At 36.5% G+C, this 20,803-nt stretch overlaps 1 protein-coding gene across 10 annotated transcripts in view; it reads left to right on the top strand.

Annotated features, from left to right (window-relative positions):
- The window catches only part of Epha5 (EPH receptor A5), a 361,774-nt gene extending 356,116 nt beyond the window's left edge, over positions 1–5,658 (top strand). For 9 of the 10 annotated variants that reach the window (XM_087584395.1, XM_087584396.1, XM_087584397.1 and 6 more), the window contains one exon: positions 1,327–5,658. In XM_087584395.1, coding sequence (XP_087440521.1) covers positions 1,327–1,432 — 106 coding nt within the window. In that variant the 3' untranslated portion in view covers positions 1,433–5,658. 10 annotated transcript variants of the gene reach the window in all.
- The last annotated feature ends 15,145 nt before the right edge of the window (positions 5,659–20,803 follow it).

The raw sequence follows: 20,803 nt of genomic DNA on the forward strand, positions 1-20,803 counted from the left end.
GGTAACAATGGTGACTTTATTTTCAAGTGGATTTTTATTAAATCCATGTTTTGTTGATGATTCCTGTCCAAAACACATCAGCCATTATTATCCATATATTGTTCAATGAGATCTTGTAATTAATATTTAATAGCCACATTGGAAAAAAATAAGTATATCACTGTCATAAGAACCAGTTGCATTTTTTTTTGCTTTTCTTTTCTCATGTCCTAAATCTCTCATGAGAAATTCAGAAAACACAAAAGGGACACAAAATATGAAATTTTCTTAGTAGATGATTCTTTCTAAAAATGACAAAGTTGGAGCCAAGGCTATTCAGTCTTCTTGCTAAGTAATACCTTTGTACCTGAAACTTCTATGTTTACCCAACATTGTCATTGTCATTGTCTTTTATTGCACTGATATCTATGAAAATTATAGGTAAGACATTGATGACAAAAACTTTCCTTTGTAAGACCAATGTCTTTGGCAAGGTCATTTCTTGAAGAAATTTATGTTAGACATATTTGTCATTTAGCATTTTGAATTATAAATGCTAAGTTTTCCTGGAATCAGATCATTTAGACTCCATTTTTTAAGATAACATGAAATCTTAGTGTAGAAATTAAGAAATGTAGAATGTAGAGAAAACATTTTACAATTTCTTTTAAACAATAATTTTTTATCATAGAAAAACAATCTAGGTCTAAATTTTTTATTGATAGCATGTAGTCTTCCAAATTCTCTAGATGTCAGAAGAAAACTAAAGCTTTTGTGTGATTCGCTAAAAGATGAAAGTGTAGAACTTTGAATTCAAACTAAAATATGACCCAGAACATTGTGAGGAAAGCACCATTGTAATGAATACTGCCTGGGTGTCTGTCATGTATAATGGCTGCATGGGATTAGTGAGTCTCTTAAAGTGCTCGGTCTTCAATTCACAAGGCGTCATACTTTAAATTGTGCTTTATATTTCTTTTAGCAAAGATAATGTTTGACGTGATGTTAAAGATCACGTTTTCAATACTGTTCAATGAAATTGTACCCATTAAATTTAGTATTTATTGATAAGATATATAAACATTCATTTTTCATCACTATGTACCATTTAAATAATGATTGTCATCTGTGGGAATAAACGTACATTTTCTTTGACTGCAAGGAGATTCTTTCTTTCAAGGAACAATTTTAGAGCCCACCTTTGAGAACTGGACTGTGAATATCTAAACATATCACTACTTTATGACTAATTCCTGCAAAACCTTTTTCTCTGTGCCAGCGTGAGATGTTGAGGTGTGCTACAAATTGAGTCAATACATGCATCCAATGTGTGCTCTCTTCATGCAGGGATTTGAGACGCCTGGGAGTGACTCTGGTCGGTCACCAGAAGAAGATCATGAACAGCCTTCAAGAGATGAAGGTGCAGCTGGTAAACGGGATGGTGCCAGTGTGACCCGCACACGGGTCACTTCTCCAAGTGAACAACTCTGCACTTTGTAAACAGCCCTAAGATTTATTTTAACAGAGAAAGGGAAATGGGTGGTTCCTAAACCTTTGAAGGCACTTGTCTCATCCTTTGAACTTATAATCAACATTTTACTAAAATCTCCAGATCTTCTTCTTAATGTCTTCGTTTTTTTCACTATGTAAATGTAACCTGCGAAGAGAGCTAACATGAGAAACAACATCCTATAAAAACATAGTAACTAAATCTTTCTCCACTTCTTCCACGGAATCTTGTACATGAAATATATCAAGACACAGAACCTATAGAGACTGTTAAGGCAGCCCCTTTCAAAACTTCCAGGGATCGACTTGAAAGGAAAAGTTTTAAAGCCATGTGTGGGCAAAGAAACGCTGCATTTTACTGACGTTTACTTCGAGTTTTATTTGTCTGCATAAGTGTATTGGAGAGCAATATGATTAGATTATTTCTTAAATACAGTTTGTAATTTAAAATGGAATTACATGTTATAAGTTATAGAAAATAGTTTATAGACATGTTGCCCGGTCAAGGAAAAGTTCAGCACAGGGTGTATATTTATTTTTCTGTGTTATATAATTTACTTTTAGTTGCACTTCTAGAGAGTATTAGGCAATGAATGTGTATAGACTGTATAGTTTGCAATATACCGAGGAATGGACTTAAATTGGAAATGTATGTATATGTGTGTGTATGTGCGTATGTGTGTGTGTGTTTGAATATGTAGATGGTATTGTTCTGCTTGCCTTTTGTATAGGGTTTTAATTTTGGCCTCATACAGCAAAGGGTGTTCTAGACTATTTTATGGGTAAGAGGAATAGGAAGCCTTAGACCAAATTTCCACTCAAGTAGGTGTCCTTTCTCTCATTTTGAAAGCAACTAATTAGTTTATTTAAACAGCTAATGCCTCCAGATTAAATTCCCTTTGGATTTTACACATACCCAACCTATGCGTGATAAAGAAGTTCTCGCCATTAATCTTTCATGTTTCTTCCAAATTCGACCTTTCAAAGTTCCTGAAAATATCTTCTCAAGCTGACACAAAGGGCACACGTTGTGTCATAGAATGTAGAGAGTTGTGATTGTAGTGGCATCTGTGAACATCCAATCCAGGCAGAGGTACTCAAAATCTCCCTGCATGCCCTAACCATTTGTAGTCACTCCCCTTATGACTCATTCACAGAGAGTTTAATACTAAGACAGCATTAAAAAGTGAAGTAAAAAATGTTTTGCTCAGAATTTTCTGTTTGAACTTTGTTTCTCCTTGGTAACAGTTTGTGCACATCTTGTCCTCCATTACAGTGAATATGTTTGGAAAAACCAATGGGGAGTATTTTAAAAAATTAGAATTTTTAGGTAGTTTACAATAGTCCTTCAGTATATTTTATATACTACATCAGAAAAGGGCTGACATTTATGGAAAATCCATGTGGTTTATTGAAATGTTCACTTAAGTGACCATGATGGTAAGATGAAAAATATTTTATATTATTATGCTTTATAAAATCTGGAGAATGGTATACAATATTTTGAGGAGCCAAGAACTTATATCAGGACTTTCACTACTGCATGGGAAAAACCATGTGAGCAGAGTGAGATCTACAGGGGGGAGGCCAGTATTTTGTGAGGAGTACGCCTTTATTCTTACTAAGATACGTTTCACTTCAGTATTCACCCATATAAGGAAGACAATTGGGGAACTTACTATTTATCTCCCACCCCCATTTTTTAAAAGGAGAAATAGCTCCTTGATAAATAAGGAAAGATCAAAGTTGCAAAAGGATGTGAAGCATCTAAACAGTTTTTATATTATACATTGATTCCCCTCTCCGAATAACACTGATCCCACAATGTGCTCAAGAAATGTGGAAGTGACACTTTCAGAAAATACTAAGAGTAGTTTAATACTATGTTGGTAAAAAAAAATCACAGAGAGATGTCAGTATGAAAATACATTTACATAAAATCATTGAAACTAATTACTACTGTACAGATAAATTCATTGGAATCTAAGTGATACAGTAGTACTGAGAACTTCAAGACCGAAAAAAAATACAAAACATTTACACATGATTTAGAGCTCGTACAACGCACAACTATATGGACATCAAAAATACATTCTAATTTGTTTTCTAACTTTGTATGGTATAATTGGTAAGGTCTAGCTGTTAGACTGATGATTTCATTTTCTCCCCATAGAATATTAGGTCACTTACTTCCCTTTGCAATTCAAGTGTTACATTTGGAGAGCAATTCAGAAGCTCTATGGCCACATGGCGTTCATCCACGCCTCAATTTGGTTGAGGGTTTCTAAAGACTGTCACTCTGATTTTCAAATAAACAGACCTTTAAATTGTAAGTGCTCTGTCCCTCAAAGAAGAGAGAGCACCTTTCTAAAATATTTGTTCACCACTGGATATGTCACCCATTGAAAAGTGCCAAACTCATCGATCAATGTGAGAAATGCAGCTGGAAGGGAAGCCAGCTCTCGTACGATGTAACGAGGCTGCCACTCAGCACAAGACTGGGTACATTCTCATGGTGTGGATTTTCTTCTTGTGGCTTCATTTCCTTACTCATGGACTCCCCAAAATAAAGCATAAGATTCCATAATCTCCACACGTATAACTGATTTGTAAAATGATATTTAACTGGATTGTCAGAAGGAACAACGGGGAACTTTCCTATTTGAAGTCATTCCGTTACTGTGGTTTATCAATCATAATTTATACCCACTCTTGCCATTCCCTAGCATGTGACAATTTTTTCCTCTTTCAAATGTATCGATTGTATGTGAAATATAGAGATGCTGATTTTCACCGTTTAAAAAAAAATTATGACATGCATGTGTTTTAAATTCCTGTGTTTTGTTAACCAAGCCAGTGTTCTAAAGTAATAGGTTCATGTTACAATTTAAATAGGAATATTTCATCAGAACTTCAGTGCGTCTAGACTTTTGGAATCGTCACAAATAAAGGAAAACACACTTAGCTCTTTTTATCAAAACAGTTCTACCCACTATGTAATTAAAGAGCTGTAACTTCACATCTCCGGTTAAGTGGAGCAGTTACTGTCGGTTGAGCACTGCATTTGCATGTCTGCTGTTTAAATTTTACGTGGAAGTGAAAGGCAGTAAAGAAGATATTTGTACACCCATTGAAGTGGGTTTTCAGAAGCACAATGAAAAATATTCACCTTTGGAACGTGTTCTGGCTGTAATGGTATGTTAGATAACAAAGAGCGTGTGGTGTAGAGACTCAGTAGGTATATGGTGTTGCATAGTAGTAAATATCTCTTTCTTATTTTGTTCTTTCTAAAATCTAAGTGGGAAAGTACATGTGATGATGAAATATCTTTGTTTAAACTTTGCCAGACGTTTAACCTCAATGTAAATAAAATATAGGATAATACGATGGCGGTTGATGATCCTAACGAACGAATGAACAGAATCAGAATGGTAGCTTTATTTGAAATTTGATAGCTGAACAAGTCATCACTTTTTTTCTTCTGTGCAGTAGCACAGCTGGTTACATTGAATATTTTTCCTCCATTATGCTGTTAATTATACAGTAATGTATCAGGAAAGAAATAGATAAAAAAAACTTTCTGCTTGTATCTTGTTATTTTCTGAGTCTTTTCACACATCAACGATTGAATGTTCTTATTCAGAATGACCACGTAATTGTCGCATAGAAGAAGCTGCTATTTCTTTTTAAAATGTCTGTTTATAATAACCAGACTCAAATTCATTTTCTCAATGTTAATAGGGGAAAAATGTTGGCAAAAATACATCCCGTCTTTGCAAGCTGGGTGCTATATTCACTGAAGTTTGAGTGGTCAATTATTTGTGAATATTTAGACTACTGCAGTTTTCGATTAATTATTTAAAAGCATATATATACTGAATTTGTAACAGTCAGAGAATAAAGTCAGACTCTGTCCTTTGTGAATATGTTGATCAACATCACATGGTTTCGGGCAGGTCAGAGACATCCATGCAGCCTGTCCGATTCTTTGGTAGGCATCAGGAAATCTTGTGTCCCTACCTCAGAGTGAATTCAGGAAGGATGAACAGTTTTGTATTGGTTTCCATCTGCGTCTCTTTGTGCTTTCAGTTTGTGTACATGTTTTTTGTAGTGTAAGATATTAAATTTTATATTTTTTCAGAAAATAAAAAACATTTGAATATAGAAAAATGATGGTCCTACTTGGTCTCTCCTAATATATTAAATTTATACATAGCCTCTTCCTAGGATTTTTATTATCAGAAGAATGTTCGCTTTTTAAGCTATAAATGTGATTACATTATGAAGTGATAAAGTTATCTGAGTTATAAAGTTGATCATATACATTCCCCACAAAAGCATTTCCCTGAATACACATTCAAACAATTTGGCCAAGAGACTGGTTGAGATTATAAAACATGCCTTCATTCACTCTAGCAATGCAAAATACACTTGCAGAAAACAAAACAAAACAAAACAACTACGGAAAACACAAGGAAGAAATAAATAAAAATGGAAAATTATATGCTATTTGTATCACCTACAAATGGAGACATTTTTGTGACTGACATCAGATGGAGACCATCTCACCACTAGGTTCTACTCTCTGCTCTCTGCCCTATCACTATGCAAGAAGAAAAGATTTACAGGACAAGGAGATTAAGGAGCAAGGCTCGCTATTTGTAAGTATGATACCATAATGCTCTTTTTAAAAATGACAAGCAATACCTCTATTCTAGGAATTGACTCATGTTTGTAGCCGGTAAAATTGCAACATAGAAAATGACACTACACTACACTTACAGAATAATAATAAATAAAGCTGATGTTTTAAATATTATAGAATTAGGATTTTTCTTTACTGACTCAATATTTATTCTCACATGTTACTCAGAACTCTTTGTTGTTTAGACTTACCGTGTTCCTTCTTTGCTACAGAGTTAAAGAGACTGTGTAAAACAGTTTTCTCAATTTTATATTTACTCTTGACAAAATAGAATAAATGGAGTAGTAAATGATTAGTGAGAAAGAAATTCTAGGTTAGAAATTTTCATGTTCAGGATGCATATGCAAATCTAACTGACATCCAGGGCTTTCAGTGCCTTCTTTGGACTCTGTAGACACCAGATGGGTACACATGAGTACATGTAGTGCACACACACACACACACGCACACACACAGACACACACACACACACCTACACACACACTGTACATACATACATGCAAATCACTCATGCATATAAAATAAAATGATTTAAAGTTTTGTAATAAATATACTTCTTCAATTTATATATTTAAATTTTTATGCAAAATATTTTGACATTATTTCCCCTCTCTCAACACATCTAAAATCCTTCCACTTCCTACATCCCCAAAATTATATCTTTCTCTCTCTTAAGACAACAACAACAATAACAACAACAACACACACTAAACATACACACAAAAGGAAAATCTACAAATAAAATACAAATCATGGAATCTTTTCAGTGTTGGCCATCTCTTCCTGAAAAAGGGGCCTCCCTAGAAGAATGGGTTATATAATCAGTGTCACTGTAAGAACGAAAAACTATTTTCTCCCTCTGAGAAGCTACCCACATCAAAAAGCTTCTTAGTTCTGTGTAGGACTTCATACCCACTTTCCCTTTTCCATGCTGGGATTTTGTCCAGCTTGAATTTTTTATAGGTTTCTTCCATTATCAGATACAACATGGATTATGAACATGTGAACTTATAGAATATATCTAATTTAAAGTGCCCAAAGAGCAAACATTACTTCAGGATCACAACACAAATTTGAAATAATAGATTTATGAACATAATTTTAAAGCATGATATTATTTGCCATTATTATTGTAGAGGGATACACACTAAATCCCAAATGAGTCCTAAAAGTTGACTCTCTAAATTAGTAAAGGAAATGTTTTTTTAACCTTAAGTATTGTGTATATGAGAAGCTGCTTCAATAAAAGAAAATAAAATCACTGTGAATCATATTACTTAATGCAAACATGTCAGGCTAAATCTAGCCCTGTATTTGTCCTCTGCATTCTCAGCAGATCTTATGCTATATCCACCTTTGGATCAATGTGCGTGATCTTATTTTACCAAGACCCCTCCACACCCTGGTACATTGTGTAGTTTGAAATTCTTTTTCTTACATTATCCAATTAGAGGTTTCCTGTGTCTGGCTATTCCCAAAGAACATCTTATCTCGGAAACATAATTTTTAATTATGGAATTTAATTTGTTTAAAATCATCTTACAAGTTTGTATTTCTATTATGTATGTATTCCTTTTAGGATATTATTTGATAAAAGCAGAAATCAAGTAGTCCAGTGTTTTGGTTTGGTTTGGTTTGTAGCTTGGTTTTGGATACTGTGTCCTTGTTATATAATAAAAGTTTATAGCAAGTCATAGAAATTAAAGTTGTGTATGATAGATGAAGGAAAGAACAAATTCTCTATCACATCACAGCATCAATTAAGGGATAGATAAATGCTGGACTTTTAAAAGGTATTCTATGAAACAGTGAATGCTAATGATTTTTAACACTCATTTATGGTGGGAAGTATCCACAATTATTCTTGAAGGCCTGGATATTTATCACCCTGCCTGGATTAGCTTGTTCTAGTTTACCATTGCCTTTAATCACAGGACACATTAACAGCAACATAGACCTTAAAGGATCTGCATTTCAGAGATAATCTCTCTTTACCTCCATTGTGGAAAGGAGTGCAAATTACTCCTGGTAGTTTGGATCAATTACCTCTTTGAACGTTGTCATTACTTTCCTAGTCCATTTACTTAAGAGCATCAGAAGACCAAGGTGTTCAGGAGAAACTCTTAACTTCCAGTTAAATAGAAGTTTTGTTGGGTCTCCTAGCAGAAGCATCCTTCTCCCCAACCAAAGCCAATGAATACACCCACAAAGCACAAGATTGCAAAAACACAAAGCAAAAGTCTTTCTATGTAGCTGTTCCCCTTACTACCTCTTGATTCCTTGACTCATGACAACTCCTGATGATAGAAGACACATACCTACATATTGAATTCATAGCCATTCAAGCACATACCACCTTCTGGAGAACCCTGATTCGTCACTCCCTGCCATCCACTCGTGGTGCCTACTCAATGCTTTGAAATTTTATTCTGTTCTCTTATGAAGTGAATTGCTTTGGAATAATGGGAAACATGCAAAACAAAATAAAACAAAAACAAAAGCAAACACAAACAATGAATGCCTTGGGTATGGGTCCATTGTGAAATAAATTCCTTGGTTAGAAGAAAGTAGTGTAGAATATCACAATCATACATAAGGCCTGACGACGGTAGCTTTAGAAGAATTAAGTGAAACAAAGGAAAATCCATAATGAGAATAAGTATTTCAGTAACTACAAAACACATCCTTCTTTACTGAGGAAGTAGACCAGCGTGTTCAACCTTTTACCAGGTCACTTAAAATGGTACTGTATTGGATGCAAAGTGTTAGATTTGGATGTTGGCAGATTCGGCATAAATAAACAGGTCTAGCCAGGTCATCTTCGTGAATGAAAGACCAAGCCATTGAGCATATACATCACCTCCATTTTTGATACCATGGCCACTTTGTTTATGGACAATTGACACTGGGGCAAGAAGAGGAATGTGTGGGGAACAAGGTAGATTATCTCCTTCTACTGTGTGGGTCTTATTTGGATCAATTTCTGCTCCTGAGGTATGTCCGCAAGTGTCTTTGCCTATTGGACTATATCGCTGGCTCACTAATACATTCTTTTTGACTAGTTTGACGTCTTTATATTAGATATCAGAAACCAGTGGGAGTCAATTCCATATTACATAAAGTCCACATATAAACTCTACATTAAAGCTTGTGATGGAAATTGAACTACCAGGTTGAATTTGACCACTAAATGAGTACTCGTATTTTCTCCTCCTCAAGAAAAATTTTGGAACCTATTTTGATCAAATTATCTCTGCATTAATGATAGATATCCAGTGTACCTATACATTCTTTTTTAAATTTTTTTCTCCATCTTTATTAACTTGGATATTTCTTATTTACATTTCAATTGTTATTCCCTTTCCCGGTTTCCAGGCCAACATCTCCCTAATCCTTCCCCCTCCCCTTTTACATGGGCTTCCCCTCCCCATCCTCCCCTCATTACTACCCTCCCCCCAACAATCACCTTCACTGGGGATTCAGTCTTGGTAGGACCGAGGGCTTCCCCTTCCACCAGTACTCTTACTAGGCTATTCATTGCTACCTTTGCGGTTGGAGTCCAGGGTCAGTCCATGTATAGTCTTTAGGTACTGGCTTAGTCCCTGGAAGCTCTGGTTGCTTGGCATTGTTGTACATATGGGGTCTCGAGCCCCTTCAAGCTCTTCCAGTTCTTTCTCTGATTCCTTCAACGGGGGTCCCGTTCTCAGTTTAGTGGTTGCTGCTGGCATTCACCTCTGTATTTGCTGTATTCTGGCTGTGTCTCTCAGGAGAGATCTACATCCGGTTCCTGTCGGCCTGCACTTCTTTGCTTCATCCATCTTATCTAGTTTGGTAGCTGTATATGTATGTATAAGTGGGGCAGGCTCTGAATGGGTGTTCCTTCAGCCTCTATTCTAAACTTTGCCTCCCTATTCCCTGCCAAGGGTATTCTTGTTCCCCTTTTAAAGAAGGAGTGAAGCATTCACATTTTGGTCATCCTTCTTGAGTTTCATGTGTTCTGTGCATCTAGGGTAATTCAAGCATTTGGGCTAATATCGACTTATCAATGAGTGCATACCATGTGTGTTTTTCTGTGATTGGGTTACCTCACTCAGGATGATATTTTCCTATACATTCTTTATATAGAAGATTAGTTTCTGACATAAAAGAACGCGGAGTGGCAGCTTCAAAGTTTTTATATGTTTATCTCTAATGTGGCCTGTAAGGCCCATGACTGGGTAAAATTGGTTGCTAGTTTTGAGTCAAGGTAAGTTCTCATGACAATATATATAACATGGTCCAGAGAGAACAAAACCCTAAGATTCTGTAATCAACATCTAAGGAAGAAGGAGCAGAAAGCAGAGTAAAGGGGGAAGTTATCCTCTAGTTATTGGTCAAAAGAAGTGGGTTTACTAGGTGATGCTTCTCTGTGAATGCTACAAAAAATAAAGAGGAAATAGGAAATTTTTAACTCTTATTTTATGAAGGTTACTGTTTTGATTTTCAGGATGAGAGTCCCACCTTCCACCCAAAGAAACCACTATCAGTACAATGATATATTCTAATGAAGAGATTGCACATAGCAAGACAATGTGTGACTTTTGGGGGTCAAGTAAAGTAGAAAAAATCTGCCTTTAATGGTCAGGCCATCTATTGAGAGGTATATTCAGGAGTTGAACACAAAATGTCATAGTCCATAGATATACATTTCGATTCAACATTTTAGGCACAGGCATAAAATTTTGTAAAGCTATTCCATTGTAGATAGACTCTGACAATTCCTATTGCTATGATAAATTGGTTTCCTATGGAATGTCACCTGTTTCTTTATATATAATCTTCACTGCCTACTGATCTTCAGTAACAACCATGTAGGAAGGTGGCTAATGGAATACTCATGATTTTCTTAATTGAGTCTGATGGTTACTCCTAGCAATAGTCAACTAAGGACCACAAAAGGGAAATCTTTCATTTTCCTTCCCAGCAAACATTCTGTGAAAACTCTAAGAGGAGACCAGCACTCAGCTCCCTGTACAAACTCTCCTTCTAGATCCCATTATACTGCCTACCTGCTAAAGGCATCCTTAACTCTTGTGATTAATCTTACCCCAACCTTAAAACTCCAACTCCAAAACTTTTTGAATGTAAACTAATGAGGACGAATTAAGATTAAAAATCAAAAGTTCACTCCACATTGCAAGCATCCAGTAGGAACAATAATCTCTGGTAAACCAATTGGACTACACATTTACACAAAAAGACTGTCAATCCAACCATTTCATTGGACCTCATGGACTTAGAGCAGAGGCAGCATTTTATAGTTCTTTGCAGCATGTCTTGGAGGAAGCAAGGATAGAATTACTAAGAAGAATATCTAGGATGAGGTAGATGAGAAATGTGGGGACTAGAGATATAGTAGCAGCTGAGGGCAGTGATGCAGAGGAGAAAACAATGATAACTTAAAAAGGCAGTAGTAATGGGAACTGTGGATGAATGGATTGTGTTTGCTCAGGGTAAGGGAAGATCGGCCTCAAACTCTGTGGCATGTGCCATAGGAAACCTGATGCAGAGAGAAGGACATAAAAGTGATCACCTGCATCTGTGGTAGAATCCACTTAATGAAGCTGAGCCCATTCTATGCTCAAATTTTTGAGACAAAGACAAAATAAAAATAACACTACACTATGTAAGAAGTCAGTTAAAATCGTCTCTCAGTCTAGTGACTAATAAGATAGGAAGTGCTGATATCAGAAAAAAGGCCAGTAGATAGCACAGAATAGTTAAAAATATACATCTCCTGGAACAAAATCAACTGCAAATACATACATATATATATATATATATATATATATGTGTATATATATACATATATATATATTCCATTTTACCTCAAATAGTTTGTTTTGATCTTCTTATCTATTTAAATGAATGTTTTTTTTAGTTTTTTCTTTTATTGGATATTTTTCTTTACATTTAAAAGTTATTCCCTTTCCCAGTTTCCAGGACATAAGGCCCCTATCCTCTCCCCCTCCACATCTACCCCTCCCCCTTCCTGTCACCGGACATTCCCGTACATTGGGGGGTCCAGCCTTGGCAGGACCAAGGGCTTCTCCTTCCATTGATGCCCAACAAGGCCATCCTCTGCTACATATACATCTGGAGCCAAGTGTCAGTCCATGTATAGTCACTGGGTAGTGGTTTAGTCCCTGAGAGCTCTGATTGGTTGGCATTGCTGTTCTTATGGGGTTGTAAGACTCTTCAGTTCCTTCATTCCTCTCTTTAATTCCTCCAACAGGGATCTTGTTTGCACTTCAATTGTTTGCTGCTAGCATTCTCCTCTGTATTTAACATGCTCTAGCTGTGCTTCTCAGGAGACAGCTATATTCAGCTCCTGTCAGCAAGCACTTCTTAGCTTCATCAATCTTATCTTGTTTTGGTGGCTGTATATATATGGCCTGTATATCAATGTGAGGCAGGCTCTGAATGGCTGTTCCTTTAGTCTTTGGTCCAAACTTTGCCTCCATATCCCCTCCTATGAATATTTTTGTTTCCCACTTTTAAGAAGGAATGAGGCATCCCCACTTTGATCATCCTTCTTCTTGAGCATCATGTGGTCTGCTGATTGTATCTTGGGTAATTCGAGCTTTTGGGCTAATAGCCACTTATCAGTGAGTGCATACCATGTGTGTTTTTCTGATTGGGCTACCTCACTCAGGGAGATATTTTCTAGTTCCATTCATTTGCCTATGGATTTCATGAAGTCGTTGTTTTTGATAGCTGAGTAGTACTCCATTGTAAAGATGTACCACATTTTCTATATCCATTCCTCTGAGTTCTTTCCAACTTCTGGCTATTATAAATAAGGTGGCTATGAACATAGTGGAGCATGTATCTTTGTTATATGTTGGAGCATGTTTTGGATATATGGCCAGGAGAGGTATAGCTCAGTCCTCAGGTGGTGCAATGTCCAAATTTCTGAGGAACCTCCAGACTGATTTCCAGAATGGTTGTACCAGTCTGCAATCCCACCAACAATGGAGGAGTGTTCCTCTTTCTCCGCATCCTCGCCAGCATCTGCTGTCACCTGAGTTTTTGATCTTAGCCATTCTCACTGGTGTGAGGTGAAATCTCAGGGTTGTTTTGATTTGTATTTCTCTGATGACTAAGGATGTTGAGCATTTCTTTAGGTCCTTTCCAGTCATTCAATATTCCTCAGCTGAGATGTCTTTGTTTAGCTCTGTATCCCATTTTTTAATAGGGTTATTTGCCTTTCTGGAGTCTAACTTTTGTAGTTCTTTGTATATTTTGGATATTAGCCCTCTATAAGGTGTATGATTGGCAAAGATCTTTCCCAGTCTGTTGGTTGCTGTTTTGTCCTAATGATGGTTTCCTTTGCTTAACAGAAACTGTACTTTTATGAGGTCTGATTTGTCAATTCTTGATCTTAGAGCATAAGCCATTGGTGTTTTGTTCAGGAAATTTTCTCCAGTGCCCATGTGATCGAGACCCTTCCCACACTTTTTCTTCTATTAGTTTGAATGTGTCTGGTTTGATGTGGAGGTCCTCGATCCACTTGGACTTAAGCTTTGTACAGGGTGATAAGCATGGATCGATCTGCATTCTTCTACATGTTGACCTCCAGTTGAACCAGCACCTTTTGTTGAAAATGCTACCTTTTTTTCATTGGATGGTTTTGGCTCCTTTGTCAAAAATCAAGTGACCATAGGTGTGCGGGTTCATTTCTGGGTCCTCAATTCTATTCCACTAGTCTATCTGCCTGTCTCTGTACCAATACCATACAGTTTTTATGACTATTGCTCTATAATACTGCTTGAGTTCAGGGACAGTGATTCCCCTGGAAGTCCTTTTATTGTTGAGGATAGTTTTAGATATCCTGGGTTTTTGTTATTCCAAATTAATATGAAAATTGCTCTTTCTAACTCTGTGAAGAATTGAGTTGGAATTTTAATGGTGATTACATTGAATCTGTAGATTGCTTTTGGTAAAATGGCCATTTTTAGTATATTAATCCTGCCAATCCATGAGCATGGGAGATCTTTCAATCTTCTGAGATCTTTTTCACTTTCTTTCTTCAGAGACTTGAAGTTCTTGTCATACAGATCTTTTACTTGCCTGGTTAGAGTCACACGAATTATTTTATGTCACTTGGGACTATTGTGAAGGGTGTCACTTCCCTAATTTCTTTCTCAGCCTGTTTATCTGTTGAGTAATGAATATTTTTAATAATCTCCACAAATATTGAAAGAAGCAGAAAAATAAGCATCAAATAGTGTTTGAAATACATCTTTTTAAAATTAAAAAAACATTTTTTACAAATATCAAATAGGAAAATTAAGGTCTCTAATTTTTGGAAGGTAAGATTTTTCAGCTCAGATACTTTCTTTCAACTTTTAAAAGTCTTATCAAAGACTTGCAGTTTTCATTCATGACTAAGAAATTCACAGAATTACTTAGAATGCCTTAGAATTCTTACTAAAGCAGTGATGAATGATTGACATGTACTGATTGATTGAAATGTGTAAGGAAGAAGCATTGTAGGCAATACACATTTTCCCCTGTGTGCCTTAATTAGTGTTTCCTCATATCATTTCTTGATAAAAATTCTCTCATCTGTGTGATTTCTCTGGGAAATAAAACCATGAGAGAATACAGAAAGGGAAAAGGAGGGAAATGCAGTGTGGTTATACTGTGACGTCCCAGGATTTCCTGTCCGAGGGGGTTGTTTAATAAGTTTTGTCATTGCCTTCCAGGAATAGGACTCTGGTGATAGAGTACACGCATTTGACTCTTAGTATATATCCCAAAGTGATTGAAAGAAATCCTCAGGTTTCTTAAGGCAACGCACATTCTTATAGTTGAACAAGTTTACATGTGCCTTGGCTTCTTCACTGGTCTTAAAACAGAAAATAAGGATAAACAGTGCAGTCACGGGATCTGCTTTTGTTTTTCTCCGTGTTTGCAAATAACTCTAGCCAGGTCAATGAAGTACGGTGGTTCAGAACAAAAGCTTATTGTTTCTGATTCTTGTATAACTCAGACTTATACAAATCCCATACCCCAATGCAGACCGATTCACGCTGACCTGCGCCCGATGATGTCTGAGAATGCGTGTGCTTCCGTGTAGTCGGTATGAAATGTTCTTTACCTCCCATCTTGAAACTCTCTAAAACACACATTTTTCTATTACTTACAAAATGAAATCTGAAAGAGCCATATGCAAATGTCCTAGTACTGCTGAAGTGGAGCCAACAATTTTGGAATCTCTGTCATAGCTCAGGAATATCTCTGGCTCTACCTGCCCAAGTTGTCCACAGACTTTTGCTACCTGGGAACTGCTACCAATTTTCTCCCCTCTAGTGACCAAGTCACATTGACTAGGGTGGGTATGCTCTACAACATCCCAATTTGTCCTTATCAGCAGCATAGTAACAAAGCTAAGGAGGATCATAGTAGCAACGATCCTCCTTCAGGTTCTTGGTGTCATTGGTATGAATGTTGATACTAGCTCTCAAGGTGACGAAGTTTATAGTAACCTTGGAGACAAATTTCTAATGTGCTTGAGATTATCTAGATTAGTTTATTTGAAGTCAGAATACTGACTCTAACTATAGGGGACACCATTGCATAGACTGGCGCCTTACACTGAGTAAAAAGCAATAAGCAGGTTGAGCACTGGTGTTCATTACTTTGACTCCTGACTTTTCATTCAATACGACCAGCATCCTCACAGTCCTGGTATAATGGCAGCCATCATGGAATTGAGCGATAATAAAGCCACTCTTCTTTAAGTTGCCTTTGTCAGTGTGTTTTAACATTGCACTGAGACAACTGTTTAATAAAACCAGTAACTAGTCAAAATTAAAACTGTTCCTTATCTTCAACACTGATACCTAATACCTCCCAGTACTTGAAGTGAGACTCTTCACAGGTTATCTATTCATCACAAGTTGGGGATGAGAATCCATAGAAAGGGAAACTGACTCCAAATCTTTTCCTTCTCTGCATATTTTGCCGGTCCAGTAGCTAGAAGGAGGGGAAAACCTAATACCCTGTGCCCCATTTATAAGCATACTGGATAATAGTAATTTACCTATCTGGGAAGGTCTGTGCTTGTCCCGTGGTGTTTCCTTGTTAAAAGTAGCAGAACATCAAATACTAAATGAAATGTCTTAAGCAGTCAAACACAGACCTGAAAGAAGAAACTTTTAAAAAAGTTTTATTTTTTCTGTACTTCTTCTATTCTTATTATATTTTAAACAGAGGCCTTCCCTTTGAAATTGTGCTTTCAGCTCCACAAATCCATAATAGTCTTACCTAACCATCCCTGTTAAAAGTAACTAGCCTGAGTGACTAAAGTGATATGATACAAGAAAAGCAAGCTGATGTAACTATGCGTGAAGGTGTAAGTGATGTTCCTGCCCTTGCCTCTCTAGTAGACCCTGGAGGTCAGTTCATCTTGTAGCCAACTCATTATGGTTATTGATTAGGTGAATGCTGCCATTCTTGATTGGTTTGAGATATTGATTGGCTTGTCTTTTCCTACTCTTGTTGTTACAAAAGACTATACCAACCACACAATCCAAAAAAATAAAACAAAACAAAACAAAAACAAACAAACAACAACAACAACAAAACGTGATCCTACTGTGTTCCAAAGTTCCAGACACAGTTTCTTGGTTTCTATTATGTAATAGTACTCCTTGCTCCTCATAATAATCCAATCCAATTACTCCTTTCAGTATAGTAATTAATTTGTCCTTTTGTTCAATAGTTAAATAACAGATTCAGTAAATGAAGCATTTTTGAAGAAAAAAACTAATACATTTATTACAGCACCACCAAAATCACAAGAAAAAAAAGAAGGGAGGAAAGAAGGAAAGAAGGAAAGAAAGAAAGAAAGAAAGAAAGAAAGAAAGAAAGGCAGACAATAACAACTAGCCACAAGTCACTCCATTAGTTCTCTAGGATTATTACAACTATATATCACAAGTTATTGGCACAAACATGAGCCTTTTGTTCTCACAATTTTAAGACTAATGACCTCCAGATCTCCAATGGGTTCACTTCTTTCAATTTCTCTGTCCTTGGCTTACAGAAGATCATCTTTCCACCTGTACACCACATAGTGTCCACCACTCTACGTGTTCTGTTCTGATCTCCAATAAGAATAGGGTCATGCAGATTGGGGACCGTTCTGACTTTACCTTAATTTTACATTTTTAAATACCTTATCTTTATATACTCACATACCGAGGACTGGGGCTTCAACATGTAAACTGAGGAAGGCAAACTTTTATAGGATAAATAAATGAGCCTCCTAATTAATCTTATCTAAGTCTGGATGGAAGTACTCTCACTATGACTAGAGCAGGAAAAGTTATTGCATAAGTTACCAGAAAGTTTATGCTCTATAGAGCCACAGTACAACTCCTTAAAGTACCCGTGCCTATAGAACATTCCAGATGAGCCTTTAGATGAATGTCACAGGTTTAGTTTGAGTAAATTACTTCAGCATGATGGGGAAACACTTAACTCATTGTAATATAAATGAATCATTGCTGTGATGATGTTATTTGACAATCCATGTCAGTAAATCAAGCATATTGTAAAAATCCAAAAAGATCCTATCAGAGACATCACAATTAGGGTAGAAAAACTGATAGGCAACATAGATGCTTAAAAGGTAGGAGGCATTTGATACCATTAATTTATAATCCAAATGTTATTACTGGTCAATAATGCCCCGTAACTGCATGGCAATAGCTGATTCAGTCTTGAGGGGGAGAAATGCCTTTGGACACTACACAGCTCTATTTGTGCTATTATCACTATTTTACGAAGAAGCTTGTTGTTCCTGAATTGGAAAAAGACTCTGACATCCACCATGTAATTCATTGTATGCACCTGGCCATTGAGTGTCTTTTTCTGCATGAGATCATTTGTGGTTGGCATTATTGTAAAATAGAAAAATCGCCTCCCTGTGTTTATTCCCATAGATCTTCTCAATGCATCTCTGCTGGAGATGTTGCTGCCTATAACCTTCCCATATTTTTCCCTTTCAGGCCCTTGAATTAACATGTAGAAGTTTCAACTAGAGCCAAGATTCTATATATCATGTCCCTTGAGGAAACATCTTACTCTTGCAAAACATATATCCAAGGGTTTTCAAGTTTGCTCAATATTGTAACAGGTCACTGTACACTATCATCAACAAAAAGAAAGTGATATAATTTGTGAGGCAGATTCCCAAGTCTCCTTGCTCAATAGGGAAATATGAGGATACAGCATTTCAATGTAAGCTTAAGGAATGATATTAGAACAAGAGAATTGTGTAGTGTGGGAGATGGTATCATAACTTGCAGGAACTTACTTAAACTAATGGATATGACAATTGTGATTCAAGCTACCCTACCCATCCTACCCTATGAATCAGAATCTGAAATACTCAGAAGCTTTATCAATCCCTATTCCTGTGTAATAACAAATGACAATAGTATATCCCCAATCAAATGCAAAAATTACATTTTGTAATTTTACACTTCTCTTATGCCATAGCACAAATAAGCTCAGATATAATTACTAAGGCTGTTAAAACATAGGAGTTAGAACATACGATGAGATTCCCATTTCTTATTTTAAGGTAATTTTATACATTTTAATTAAAATATAAATAGATCACCTTCTCCTTCTCTGGCTTCCACAAGTCACTCCCAAGTTTGCTCCCTCCAATCCCATCTGTATCCATGCCATCACCATATTGGATAAGCAATTAGGAATCTCATCCCTGGAGGAGGCTAATTCTTCCACTCTCAGCAGTCTTTAGTTCCTTATACTTCTTTGTCTAGGGACAGAGACGCAGGAGCTTACCTCTACTTTCTGGGTTAGTAGGTCTATTGATATTGCCATTGTTAAGTACCCATTTCTATGAAGTATTTTGCACAAGCCATTCTTGTATTCTGGTTCTTATGGTCTTTCTAACCCATTCTTCAGTCTTCCCAGTGAGGCTGGGCTTCCAAGAACATACTGATTGCTCTCCTGGTCCAGTTGAAGTTTGCAGCAATCATCTAATTTGCTGCAAAGGGAAACTTTTTGATAAGGGAAGACAGCTACTTTTCTCTGTGGGTGTAAAGTTAGGATTTAGAATGTAGTTAGAGATTTTGTTAACCTAGCAAAATTGTAGTAGTATATTATCTCCTAAGATTCATGATCTTATGAATCATGGAATGTTGGCTAGATTCTTAGTACCACACATTATCCTTCTCCTATTGTGTGGTCCTCAACTCCAATTAGACAGCTCTTGGTTACTCGCAACATGTGCTTGCCTCTTATGGTACCAATGGATGTCCTGACATGCTGGCTATAGTTGTGGTTTATAGGTGTTGCTGCTGTGTATTAATTCCTTCCCTCTCTTAGCCAGTTGCATTATATTTCTGGTACTATGAAAATTTGAACAGTAGATGGAGGATTTCATGTTAAATGTAGCTTTAATAATTTAAGTCCCATGTCCTAACTACGTGGTATGTTCAGTCATAGGTCAAATGTTTAATCTCTGAGAGTCAACCATTACATCAATAATAGTCTAATTTGTTTCAGGAGTCATTTGAATGACCCTTACCAACTCTTCTAGAGGAGATGGAGAGAGAGAGAGAGAGAGAGAGAGAGAGAGACCCCATGTTCCTTTAGATAATGTTAATAATTTTAGATAAATATAAAATAATGTTCCTTGGGTTTGTATAAACAGATTTGGGTTATTTATCCCTCCTCCCTCCATCTCTTTCTGTATTGACCTCCTTCCCCTTCCCATTTGAGCTTTAGCCACATTTTTTTCCTTTTCCAATTATTTATATTTTGTTGTTCTTCTCTCAGCAATGAATATACATAGCAGAAAATTGAAAGTAATTACTGAACTTACAAATGATACTTATACCAGATTTTAGTGAGACTAACATTATCTAAATTATAGTAATAATAGATAATTAAGAAAATATTCTAGGTCTACCTATCTATCCTTCTTTTTGAGTCTCACAGAATGCCCATTGACTGTAGGTAGAATTCCAGCAACAAATACAGTTAGTATCTAAGTCACTTGATAATGGATTTCATTAGGTAGAAGGTGCCAGTTTATAAATCCCAAGATAATACAAACAAGGTGTCTCTCGATACTTCTAGATAGGATTCAAATGTAGAACATCAGTTTATAAATTGCTAGATACTATCTCATCGTTTTCTTGGATTGGATTCAGTATTACAGCCACAATTCTCCATAGACACTGGAGAAAGCAGATCAGCTTTCTGATAAGGACAGCTTTACCTTGCAGTTACCTGAATCCAGTTTCCTAATCTCATCTTACCTTTGACTTCAGTTTTTCACATATTCCTCAGAGCAGAACAGGAGCTAAAGGAGCTATTTATGTCTGACATTCCTAATTTGGGGGGACATTAGTGGGAGATGTAAAGAGGGCGAGCACTCCGAAGCCTTAGCAGGAGTCACAGATGTGTAAACGATTGCTTCAGCCAAATGTCTAGTGGAAGCATTCAGTGTTTTGTGTGTATTTTTGATAAAGTCAAGATTTAGAGGACCATGTGGTAACAGACATCCTTGAAGCATTT

This window comes from Rattus norvegicus, chromosome 14, assembly GCF_021556685.1.
Source record: "Rattus norvegicus strain SHRSP/BbbUtx chromosome 14, alternate assembly SHRSP_T2T, whole genome shotgun sequence".
Lineage (NCBI taxonomy): Eukaryota > Metazoa > Chordata > Mammalia > Rodentia > Muridae > Rattus > Rattus norvegicus.